At 38.8% G+C, this 13,342-nt stretch overlaps 1 protein-coding gene across 8 annotated transcripts in view; it reads left to right on the forward strand.

Moving 5' to 3' along the window:
- daam2 (dishevelled associated activator of morphogenesis 2) overlaps positions 1-13,342 on the forward strand; it is a 101,602-nt gene that overhangs the window by 81,529 nt on the left and 6,731 nt on the right. For 5 of the 8 annotated variants that reach the window (XM_072366029.1, XM_072366031.1, XM_072366032.1 and 2 more), the window contains 9 exons: positions 595-624; positions 2,902-3,008; positions 4,362-4,446; positions 4,738-4,844; positions 5,529-5,617; positions 8,203-8,371; positions 10,992-11,099; positions 11,263-11,323; positions 11,602-11,733. In XM_072366029.1, the coding sequence (XP_072222130.1) occupies positions 595-624; positions 2,902-3,008; positions 4,362-4,446; positions 4,738-4,844; positions 5,529-5,617; positions 8,203-8,371; positions 10,992-11,099; positions 11,263-11,323; positions 11,602-11,733 (888 nt within the window). The remainder of the gene's footprint in view (positions 1-594; positions 625-2,901; positions 3,009-4,361; positions 4,447-4,737; positions 4,845-5,528; positions 5,618-8,202; positions 8,372-10,991; positions 11,100-11,262; positions 11,324-11,601; positions 11,734-13,342) is intronic. The other 3 variants (XM_072366034.1, XM_072366035.1, XM_072366036.1) reach the window with 1 other exon arrangement.

The following is a 13,342-nucleotide window of genomic DNA, read 5'->3' on the forward strand; positions in this document are numbered from 1 at the left end:
TTTATTTATACAGAGCAGGTTTTTATTGGCACAGGCCAACGCTTAAATGCAGATCTCAATGGATATAGCCACATAAAAACCCCTGGCTTTGACAGCTCACTTCCATTTGGAAAAGGAATCCAGTTCAAAATTAACTGGACAATATTGCAGTGTTTGTACATGACATTATGTATTTTTTTCTTTATAAATGGGCTTTTGTTTACATTTGCCCTCTGTAGAATTAGCTACCACAGTAATTTTTCATGGTTTTATTTTTCCATGTCAAGGCAGATGTAGATGCAATCAAAAGAATACATTAGAGCGCTCAGTCATGACTCTTTAAGAAGACAGAAACCAAACTAGAAAATTGTTTTGGTTCACATATGTATCGGAGAGAGTTTGGCCTCTGACATAGATCTCATGAGCCCCTGATGACCTGGACAGCAGATGATTGTTCTTCTCAGAGAGCTTCCTAGCTTCAGCTTGTAGTGTGCATACAGTAGTTGTACTTCTTTGCTTTAGCCACCACCTTTTCTCCAGCTTGAAGTGCTAATCTTTGCATGTGTTTTTCAATTTTTTTTGTGTCTCTCTGCACTCTCCGACTTGCCTGGGCAGGACCTGCTAACTAACCAATCCTTCAAACAGGTGAGTTAAATACCTTTCAAGCTTGTTCACCATATGGTTTACCTACCTTCATTGCTCCTGTCACCTCCTCTTCTGCAGTGCAGCAGCAAGCCAGCTGGGGCAGTTACTTGTATATCGAATGAGTTATTGTCTCTTCTGATGCATTTTTTTTCTCTGAAGTCTTTGTATTATAATATGAACCTTGATCTGACATAATTGACTTAGTGTTGCAGTGTTTCTATTTGAGATTTATATATTAAAGTTCTCCTTTGATTAAGAAGAAAAGAAAAAAATCCCTCATCTATGCTATAGCCAAGCTATGGCTGGACATTTCTGCTTTAAATCTGTTTTGAAATACAGCAAATTTGTTAGCGCAGTGAGGAACTGATGAAATGAGAAGCTTCGATGAGAAGTTAGCTAAAAATGGGTGGAGAACACAGAAAAAAGGAGGAAAAGCTACCTGGTGTGTTTCAAATATATATCAGACCTTACCTGTTATTCTTATGGCTGTAACAGCACAGAATCAGATGACTTCATGACTTTCATGTCATACACAAAACCATGAAACTACAAACAGAAATGCATTCAGTTTTGCAATTCCTGCACTCAAGAAGCGAATCCCCTTGAACACGGGGTAGCAGTCCGAGTGTGGCAGCTCACCGGCCGTACTGTTACTGAATCCCCCAACATCCCCTGCCTGGCGACGGCTGCCCATAATTTGCTGAAAATGAAGTACAAGCAGGTGGCATATCTGTGTATGAGCTACAACATGCCTCATAGCTGAAAACAGCTTCACATTACCAGCTGATAACATTGTCAAGCTATAGGCTCATATTATTCATTACTGTTACATTTCTAATATTGTTGGAAGTGACAGAAAGGTAATACATTACAGTTGTACTTCTTTCACGTGTATGGGACAGTGTATAATTTAGCTTCTTTGAATTAACCCAATATTAGACCTGCCTATTGGATATGGGAGCAGACATTGTCTTGTGCTGGTGGGCAGAGTTGGAGGCACCAATTAGCATTGTCATAGATCCCATTCACTCAATGAGAAAAAAGGAGTGCAGCCACTAAACTGACTAAACTAAAATGGTTTTCCTCCGTGCTCAAGGACATAATTTTCACCACAATATGAATGTATTGTTGATGCATATGAATATCTAATGCTGCATTATTTCAATCTGTCAGTGCTACACTGAATCAGCTCTGCGGTCTGACCCAAATTGCCACTGCTGCTGGATACGCCTTAATTCTAATGTGACATAAAGATAAAAAGCTTTTTAAAAAAGCTTTCTTAATAGATAATGACATGATTATCATTTATTTGAGTATTAAGTCATCATGACAACGAAAGATGTAAAACTGGGAATTTAAACGCAACTATTTACATGTTTAGTGCAACCCAACTGAATTTCAGTCAATGTCACTTGATGTCTGTTGGAAATGTTGAGGGGTGTAGTTTCCAGATACATGAGGTCGAGTGCACATGATGCACACAAGCTGGCAGAGTTACCTTTTAAGCGTGGGCAGTGAGGGCTTTGGCTGGTTTCGGTGAATGGGAGTTGTCCCCCTAACCCGTTGCCAACCTCAGTCTTCTGCCAAACACCTCAGGTCAACACGGGCATTGAAAAACGACACTTTCTTTACAAGCAGCATCTGTTTTACATATGTCCTACCCAACAATCTAAAAAAATAACGTTTTCTGGTAAGCAGGAAACCAGCCCAGACCATAAATAGAATGTGTTTCACATGTAGCCTCAAGCAGTTTTCAGACATGTATTCTCTCGACTTGTGGATTTTAATACTACATGTATGTGAAGCATACAGACATATCTCACTAGCTCAGATTGGATCAAGTTTTCAGCTGCTCGTCTGAGAAATTTATAGGTCTGCTTACATTGTGTTTTCAGCAGTGACTTATCAAAGATCTGCTTTGTATTTTTTGTGACATTTGTCTTCATTTTCTACAAATACTTTTTGAGAAACCATTCCAAACTGATGTTTAACGAGATATGCACTGTGACCTCAATGAATCAATGCATTTCACTTGACATTTGTAGTCAATCTCTGCAAAAACAGGTCAGGCAACTTGATCTGATGCTTGTATTTGACTTTTTTTTTATTGAATATGTTCTAAATTAACACCTTGTTAAATCTCAGAAGGGGTCATCTCTCAATGAAATAAAGATGTCAAACAGATGTGAGGGAGACATGTTTTGAATTTTATATGGGTACTCATGAAGTAAAATAAGCTGCCAACTTAATTTGTTTTCTGTGGTAATGTTTTTACAGAAAGAGACGGGCTCTATCGATGACATATACGTCAGCACGCGGAAGGTCAAAGAGCTGTCTGTCATCGACGGCAGACGTGCACAGAACTGTGTCATCCTGCTTTCAAAGTAAGAGGTCCCATCTAAAAAGATACTGTGCAAAACTCTTGAGCCAGCTCTCATTTCTGTATATATTGCCAGGGAAGCGGGAAATGTGTGCAGTGATTTATTGAAACATGCAAACACAAAGGTAAATGCAGTATATACTGCTTGAACCAACAGTAGATGGATCAACTGAAGGTCTAGATGCATCTCTCAGGTCATCTGCTGTAGCTATTTTTTTAGGTCTGACACTTGCTTGTACAGTTCCCTCAATTTTCTTGGGGGCAGACTGCACACCATGCTGAGATATGCCAAGTTTTCAGGCTCTTTGGGGATTACCTTGTTGATGCAAAAATGTAGATGCAACACTGGTTCGTCCCTTGAGTTAAGTGCCTTTTTAATGCTTGAATGATTCATAGTTGTGTGTGTGTGTGTGAAGGGACACTAATTCCTGTGAAATTGGGCAGGCACAGACTGGACTGAAAATCGGGGGGGGGGGAGTCAGCCAGTATCCAAAGAAAAACTTTTAAAAGCTTGAAGATACACTTTAAGAGATTACAAGAAAATGAGAAGTGAATCAAGACATTTGTTCTGTACAATATGTCTTAGCGTTAGGAAACAAATGGCTAATTAGCTGTATGTGACATTTAGACAAGACGCTGCAGCCTTTAGGTCAGGAGTTAGGCAAGTGCTCCTTTCATCTAGTACTAGAAAATGGACTTTAAAGGACTCACAAGGACACCTCTCAGTGTAATTGAATTAGCATCTATGCATTTTGTTTTTTGTTTTTTTCAGAGAGTATTGTCCTGGGGAGGATGGATATCAGAAAAAGCATTGTCTCATATTAAAGTACTATAATTGTCCATGTTAAGTCTAAAAGATGTATATAATTGACCCCTCTCCCAAGGGACTCACAAAACATCCGAACCAGAATCAATTGTCATCACTTAAGATGCAGTTGACAATATGGTCAGCATTCATATGTCTCCAAACAGCAATAGTCAAGAGCCCTTCAGAGAATTTGAATCCCAGCCCTCTCTACAGATCAATAAACAGGCTTCCTGAGTCCTTTGTGTGTCTGACAAAACAGCAGCATGCTCCCTGAACTCACTTTCATGTCAATAGCGGATGACCCTGGGGCACAGATGACCCAAATGGGGTCAGCAGATGGTCAATAAGGCTCTGATGCTCAGACTGACAATGCTGTTATTGATCCTAACCCAGCACACGTAACACTGATCAGATGCACTGAAAACAGCTGGCAGTGCTCCCGGGGGTTTCACTGGTTCAGACTGGTATTCAGAGTATTAGTGTCAGCCAACTCATATTTCCTTTTATAGGATATTTAATGTGATTAAAGCATGTTTGCTTCCTCTTCAGGCTAAAAATGACAAATGAAGAAATCAGGAGGGCAATACTGGAGATGGATGAGAGAGAAGAGCTAGCCAAAGATATGTTGGAGCAGGTATGCTTCATGCATTTCATTTGAATGGAAGCAAGATGGTATAGTGTCCTTTAAAGGGATACAGAAAGTTTTTTTCTTCACATGATTTTTCATTTAAGAAGCTAATCATTGAGACAAAACTTGTATTTACTTTGGCAAACAAAAAAGGAAAGTTAAATGGAAGGTTCCAGAGATCTGGATCATCTCAGTTTTCATTGTGCAACTTTTGTATCAGGTTTATATAACAGATGATACAGTTAAAAGTCTTGAGCATTTGTCTTTAGGTTAAACGTTGTCTTTACATCTCTGTAGCTGCTTAAGTTCATCCCAGAGAAAAGTGACATTGATCTGCTGGAGGAGCACAAACACGAGTTGGAGAGGATGGCCCGGGCTGACCGTTTCCTCTATGAAATGAGCAGGTAAACAAGACTACATTATTGTATGCCACTATATCACATGAAAGCGGTAATGTTAGGTTAGGTACCGAGTTCTGTTGCCTGCAACATTTTTCAGTGCAGCTAATGATGCTGCACTGTTTTTGATGCTTAAAACAGAAATTTCTCACGTTTACTGAAACTGTAAGTAATATATGACTGAACAGATTTATTTGTTCACAAAGACTCATCTCGAACAAACATTAAACTCCAGGGTGATTAATTTTTTAGTTTACCAGAAGTTCTGGATACCTTGTGAGGACTATAGTCGCATCTAACAAAGAAAACACACTTTTTTCTCTGCAGCTTATCTTCTCTCAAAATCTGCAGCGTTTGTAAAGGATAATTAAGCGAAATATAACCCTGTCCACTTACTTACCTCTTGACCGCATCTTCTTTTGGTCTGAAGAATACATCTGGGGCTTTTTTTGACATTTAATATCCCCTGTCCCTCTTTGAAACTCTTACTCCCACCTTTGGTGAACTTTTGGGCAAGTTTTACATCCTCATTTGTCAAGTCTCCATTTTGATGAGAGCCTATTTTATGATCGTGAAACTGGGTGACTTCTTACTTTGAAGTTCCACTCCCCTTAAGGCTAATGTAACTTACCTCCCTTTTCTATTTTCTTCTCTTTACTCCTCCTGTTACCTCTTTGTTCTCGTCATCAGAATTGACCACTACCAACAAAGACTGCAGGCTCTGTTCTTTAAGAAGAAGTTTGCAGAGCGTTTAGCTGAAATCAAGCCTAAAGTTGAAGGTAAGGACAAACACCTCAAAGCTGGATTTCTTGTAAAAAAAAGTATACGGTGTCTATCATTGTTTACTAAAGCGATGATAGTCAAGTTCATTGTTGTTCAGTATCAACAACTGATCATAATTACTCATATCATATGCTTAAAGTCATTACTTCTCTTTTGTACAGGAGCTCCATTATTGTCCTGAAATTATTAAAAACACACATTTCATTACCATGAACATAAACTCTGTACCTTGATTTCCCATAAACAAACCTGCTGCTGGATAATGTGTGGCAAACACATGAGTGCTCCACACAGAGATTAGAAAGATTAGCACACACTGATGGCTCAAATCTGCAGATTAGCTTTACAAAGTCTGAACAAAAGTTTCATGCAATCATTCAACTTCGATTTAAAGGCATCTTCTGCATCTGTCACAACACACTGAATGCACATGAAAACAAACAACACTGTTTATATCTCAGATATTCACACGGTCATGGTTCATGTCTGGGCAGATGTTATTTTAAGAATCCTTACATCCCACTTAGAAAACAATTTTACTTTAAATACTTCAGTATGAAGATTAATGTACAGTAGACTTGAGCTATGATGCATTCATTTGTTTTGTGTGATAAGACTGTGTTCAGCCACTAAAATACGATTAACGTACATCATTCAGAATGTTAACAGAATAAACCTTCAAAATCTCGACTGACACATCTAATTTAATCTTGGAATTTGGATCTTGGATTTTTCAAATCTGATCTGTTGAACTAACCGTTCAGACTGTTTTTGTATATAATCAAATCAGATTTGTGATTAATTTCAGTCTTCATGGTTTGATGTGGTAAAGATGGAGATGTAACTACAATGTTCAGGATTTCAACGGCTGGTCCCATCTGGCTTTGCTTTTACATTTGGCTTCCCCCAAAGTGCCAGCAGACAGTTTATTTCACCGTCTGTATCAGCAACCTCTGCTAACCTCTGCTAATTCTAAAAATATCTGTGTTGCTCAGATCCAATTTGGAAGAATCAGATTTTATGTGGGTTATATTTGCATGTTCAGACTTCAGATACAACCTGGATATGCCAGGGAAGCAAATTATCTGAGCTGGACATCTTGACATACAATAGTCTTTGTTATTCCATGGACGTTGTAGATAAAAATGACATTTTTTAGGGTAAAAAGCTAGGATATTTTTTTTGAGTTGGCTCTATATGAATGAATTGGATTATGATTACAATTAATTGAATTCCAATTGGCTTGAATTGAACTATATTATTTAAGTGCCTTGAGATGATAATTGTTGTAATTTGGCGCTATATAAATTAAACTGAATTGAATTGGGGGAAAAAACAGCAGCTTTTTCTACATTATCCAATCAAAACTGCCTTAATCCAGTGTTATTCACAAATTCCACAAATGGAGTAGACTAAATTTTGGAGAAAATGTTTATAGGCGCTACCACAGTCAAATTGCATGCTTACATGCATCAGAGTGTGCATGGTGGTCAAATGTAAATTGGTTCTCCGCAGTTTTTCCCTTCCAACTGGCGTCCAGGTTACCAAGGAGGCTGTTGTGGAAAGCTGGCTCATGTTGAAAGAGAACATCTTTTATAAACCCTGCAGCTCACTTCAAAGATAGAGGGAGAAGCCTACGAGAGCTGCCTATAGACCTGTATGTGTTCATGGTCATAGAGGCTGTTTAAACACGTCTCTGCTGCCCTGATTGCTTTTCTGGCTTTTGATGAACACATCATACTATTTTTCCAGCAGTGTGTGCTGACTGACGGCTCAGCTCTGTGTGTGCTGCAGTATATTTGTCAGATACTCTGTTCAATGTAGTTTGAGGTCAAATTAATATCTTCTGACGTACATTACGCTCAAGGCCAGGAATGGAAAAAAACCTCCACAGTCTCTGTTGTTGGACCCAAAAATCCCCTGACCACACTGCTCATCAATGCCCAGAATAAAAAAAAATAAAAACTCATCTTTTTTTCTAATTCATATTACTTTGTCACATACGCTTGATGAGACTATATTTCCGTGGGCCACCCAGCTTGTTGAGTGGAAGCATTTTAGAAGACAGTGCAGCCAGCAGAACACTGTCAGCAGAGCCAGAGGAATAGTTCCCATGCATTATCACAATAGAAAGAACTGTTAAAATAACAATATGGAATTTGTTAATGATTTTCACAGTCGCACTGAGGTTTCCTCTGTGGAGAGGGGGAACCACCTGCACTTTGCCAGACAAATCTGTTCTCAGGGGGAAGAAACAGACAGCATCAGGTTATGTTTGGAATATTCCCCTCGCATTGCTGTTTTATAGATGGAAGAACCTGATGGGTTTCCCCACCAAGCTGCCCAGTTGTTATGGAGAATACTAATCACTCATCATGAAGGATGTTAAAAATGAAGGAAATTTTGGGCCACATATAGCTGAGGCTTCAGTTTCTGTGTCTCTCAGGGGTTTGAGTGAAGTAACAGAGTGGAAGGTAGTGGTATAAGGCCAGTTTGTTATGTAAGATAGAAGGTTGAATGTTCACACATGCACACTTGCTATATGATCTCTCCAGCTGCTCTTCTCTCCATTTTCCGCCAGCCATCCTGAGTGCGTCCAAGGAGGTGGTACGGAGCAAGCGACTGACTCAGGTCCTGGAGGTGGTGCTTGCCTTTGGGAATTTCATGAACAAAGGCCAGCGGGGTAATGCCTACGGATTCAAGGTCTCCAGCCTAAACAAGATCGTCGACACAAAGTCCAGCATAGACAGGTGGGCCAGAGGGGCCATGGAAATGGATTTAATCTCATGCTTTATCAAAAATCATGTTTGCTGTGTGTGTCTTCATTAGAACATTTAAGAGTTTTTACCTGGTTTTATAAGTCCATTGATTTCTTGCAGATAAGCATCGGCATTCAACATTTGTACTCTTTGTACCCTACTTGGCTTACTTCTTTCCCCTCCTCCCTACTTGCAAATTCTTAACTTAAGTTGGACTCCATCATGAGCTTTTTTTAAGAAATCATCTCATTCGTGCAAAACCAGCCAACTACTTCTTAAATCTCTCATGAAGATGCAGGCATGCATGTAAGAGCGCAGTGTGTGGGAGTTCCCTCCTCTCAGCATCAGATGTAATGAAATGTTGTCAGTACAGTCACGGTTGCCACAGTAACGGGAGTTGCTGGCAGCTACTGCTGCATGATTTCCCATGACTCAAATGTGTCAAAATGTAAACAGTGAGATGTGCTTAGGCAAAGCACACTTACTCCTCTGAAATGACCTAATTCCAGACAACTTTCTTGTTTTCAAGCAGGTTTGGATTATGTTGCATGCAGAATAGATACGTTAGTGGTAGTGGAGTATGCTCTAAATACTCGACAGGTGCACTATCCCTCCATATACAGTACTTTTGTGTGAATGAGAGTACTATTTATCTTTTCAATTGTGCTTCATGTTATCATTATTACTTCCTTGGATGCTTGTTGCTGTTTGGAGGCTTGTTGCTGTGGCAACCCATCAACAACATGTCCCCATAAACTATTATATTTAACCGATTATGACTTAAGACTCTCTTTAACGCGGTCTTGTAAAACCAGAGGGTTCTCTGGAAATTTTAAAGCTGTCTGCTAAAACCTTTTTGTTTGTCAGCGTCTGAAGAAACTAGAAACATGGAGTAAAACCGCTTTGAGAGGTTATATCTTCACTTTTTACTCTAAATGATTGACTTTACTCTTATCTAAAAAATATATAGTTTTTTATAATTATCAAACTATCAAATTATCAAACATCAGGTGACAAGATAGGTTGAGATCAATTTTATTAATGAGTCATTTTTAAGTGTCCGACACTTCTGAATTTTACACACAAAAACGCCTTGTCCTACATGCAAACTGGTGTTTATAAAGGCAGAATGTGAATGGTGATGCATTAGGACTGCAGCTGTGGTGGTGAAAGAAGACTTTACTCATGAGACTTTAATTTTGTGGCTAAAATGAAGACAGAAATTGGGTCCATGTATTTGTGCAGGTTTCACAAAGATTTTAATTTATAAAAGAAACGATATCTGCGCATATCTTAATAAATAAATCTGCTGAAAAGAGTGTGAATGCTCAGCTTTTGTGCTTACAGTTTTCATCTTAAAACTACACAGTTTTAGTTTTATGCATCTGGGCCTTGTTCTTCTTTGCATAGTCCAACACTTCCCCAGGAAATTATAAGCACATTGCCTTCTGGGTTCAGACTAAAACTTCAAACGTTCTACAAAATTATTCTGTTTTATTTTAGTGTTCTAAATTGAAAATTAATTTTGAAGGCACTCTGGATACTCACTCAAGACAATCCAGAGCCACTGCCAGCATAGTTAAAATCAGTTGTGTGTGGTGATGAAACAGCATTTTAAATTTTCTGCAAGAAAAATAGATGGAACATATGGGGAGAATTATTTTAAAGTTAAATTGGCAGCAGCTTTTGAAAGCTTCAACCAATGTTTTGATGCAAGTTTCTCATTAAATGTTAAAATTTGTTGAAATACTTTTGTGCTAATTGCTAAAACAAATTTAAAAATTATATTGTATTTAGACAATGAAAAATGTATATACGAATGTGACCTACTCCTATACACCGTGCCCCATACTGAGCAAAAATGAGAAAAAAATGTAATCTTTGTTTTTCCTCTTGATTTAGACTATTATGCTTTTTTTTCAGTGTTAGTACTACAATACTGCATGAAATGTTTTTGCTGCTTATGCAATAACACTGCAAAAAGATGACCGTGTTGTTCTTCTTTGCTCATTCATACTGACCAACAGACATTGTAGCACCATAACGGTTAGTGTTTTTAAACAGTTATCTGGGATTAGATGAGCGACAGTCATTTACGAGAGCAGCGTGTTCTGCTATGCTGGCTCTGTATACACATTTGAATTATTTTAGAAAACATCCATTGATGCTTGGAGGTGCATCAATTTTGATAATCAGTTTTATAAACAGACAACAAGCAAAGAAGGCCCAACAGTTCCACATTGAGTGGGCAGTTCATGCAGGGATTTAGTCACTGTACAAACATTGCTGTGTCTTCATTGTTCATTCAACTTTTTTTTTTTAAATTGTGTTAAAGGCCTATCATTAACCATCATTATGATTTTTTAATTGACATATGAGGTGTCATAAAAAGTTAATTGCTTATTTAAATTTGTTCGGTTAACATAAAATGTTCTGAATAAAGTGAGAGACGCCAGAGACTTGTGCTGGAAGCCCATAAATAAAGGGAGTAACAACTGAGCAAAATCTTCCAAATTTCTCTATTATTTTTTTGTTCATCAAAACGGTAATAGACCCACGTTGCTTCAGTTAAAGGTTGCATGACTGTATGTTGTTATTTGTGATTCATTAGGAACATCACCATGTTGCACTACTTGATCATGATTTTTGAGAAGAACTACCCAGACACGCTGCACATCCAGGAAGATCTCAGCAGTGTGCCAGAGGCTGCCAAAGTCAAGTGAGTGCACCGCATTTCACTGTGGGGATGTTTTGGGGGGAAACATTTCCGTGCTAACTGCAACTGAAGAGTTGAAGTCATTCATTTAAAAAAAAATAACTGACTTGTAAACTATGTTTTATCACAAAACTTGTTTTTTCTTTTTTTTTTATCCTCTCTTCAGTTTGTCAGAGTTGGAGAAAGAAGTGCACAATATCAAAAGTGGACTGAAGGCTCTAGAGGCGGTGAGTTGTTGTGTGTTTGTGTTCGGCATCCTCCCACTGGTTCTTCTTCTGCCTGTAATTATGTTTTCGAGCAGTGCAAAGATGGACAGCGGGCTGATGTGTTTAAATGCTGGTAATGTTCCACGCTTTATCACATTGTTGTGCCTCACACAGAGCAAGGGTTCACATGCTAACTTTTCACTGAAAACTGATGGCTATGTAAAGAATATGAAGCATGGATCAACTTCATTGATCAGCATTTAGTCTGAAAGTGTTCATTTTCTTGTCTTGCTCTCCAGGAGCTGCTCTACCAGCAGAGCAGGACACGGGAACGTGGGGATAAGTTTGTGGCTGTGATTTGTGACTTCATCACTGTGGCTGGCTTCAGCTTCTCTGAACTGGAGGACCAGCTGGGTGAAGCTAAGGACAAGGTAACTGTTTTAACTATTAATTTCTACAGAAAATAATGTGTGTAAAAACAAGAAGTCCTCATAGTGTTGGTTCATATGTGTGTGGGAAGTCATCCTCACCACCAAGCCTGCATGTCAGAGACTGAACAGAGCGAAGAAAAGGAATAAGAGAATAGCGAAGCCTTTGAACATCCCCATTTGTCCAGTGGGATGACTTTAGCAGGGTTGGGAAACTCAGAATTGGGAGATTTTACTGGAATCCCCCCTGCCACATCTTCTCTTTGTCTTTGTCATCTTCTCAGCATTTTGAACCCTGCTGGCTCAAGTACTGATGTATTGTAGGAAGTATATAAGCTGAATATATCAGTGGGACTGTGGGAATGTCAAAGTAAGTCAGTGTTGAAAAGTTTTATGTGAACATGTTTAATTTGCAGGCCTTCAGTGCTCTTGTTTCATTTAGCGTCTTAAAGCTGACACATCGAAAGATTCTGCAGGTTGCAGGTTGCTACATTTTACCCAGATACTACATTATACTACACCTTCTTATGGGAGTTATTATCTCCCTAAATAACTGACATAGCCCACTGTGTCTTAGTGGCCCACTGTGTCTTAGTTCTCTAAAGGATCATTGTACGATAGATGAACCAAAAGGGAGGAATGGCTTTTGGGTTATATGTAGATCCCCTTTGCTTAATTATTTGCTCAAGGAGGGGTCGGTAAAAAATTGGAGGGAAATAGGTTGGACGTCACGGGAAAAGAACTGGAGAAGTAAGGCACCAGTTACTGCAGTAAAACAAAAGAACCTGTGTTCACTGGCCCAGACTTTAAACACACAACTGTGTGTGTCTGTGTGGTTGGTAAGTGGGGAGTCTCACACATTAACTCAGTGCTTGTCAAGGCCCTTTGACGCTCTGGTGCGTTTCCAATGGAATACAAATATGGAAGTCAGGATGTGTGTTTAAGAAGTCGGAGGATGACTAAACAGAGCAGGCAGCCCGCTGAGGCTAATAAAGCTCCATGGCAACAAATGTGTGTTCGTCTGCAATACAGATGCACACATGTTCACCAGACACTCCTACATACATTACAAAGGATTACAGTCGACCGAGGTCGTGTGGGTTACTGGCACAGATGTTTCCAAAGAGGTTGAATAGGTTTAAACTTAACATCACAGCAACATACTCAGAGAATACAAGATTCGCTCTCTGTCCAAGAACAGAACTCAGTTTTTAAAAGGAAAAAACTACTTGGTTACTACAGGAGACTTGTTTGCCACATGTGATGTTGTATGGGAAATATTTAGGTAAAAACATGAGCAGTAGGTGGCCCTAAAAATCCAAGCTTCTGGCTTGTAAAAGTACTTTATAAGAAGGAGAGTTGGATCATTAAAAATGTTGTTGTGTGTATCATCAATCTTTTTTCATCAGCAGGCGTTTCAAAACACTGATTCATTATTCCCATAACCAAATGTTTGCACAGTAAAGCCTTTTTGTTGCGAACTAAGTAATTTCTTACAATAACTAATCCATTTCAGTCCATGTTATCCATTTGTAAGAGCAGATTGATTATAAGTGTGTGTGGATTTTCCCCTTTAATGGCAAAAACAAGCTAATATTTTACTTAGCATGCT

This window comes from Leuresthes tenuis, unplaced genomic scaffold (genome assembly GCF_036924035.1).
Source record: "Leuresthes tenuis unplaced genomic scaffold, fLeuTen1.0.hap1 SCAF_15, whole genome shotgun sequence".
Lineage (NCBI taxonomy): Eukaryota > Metazoa > Chordata > Actinopteri > Atheriniformes > Atherinopsidae > Leuresthes > Leuresthes tenuis.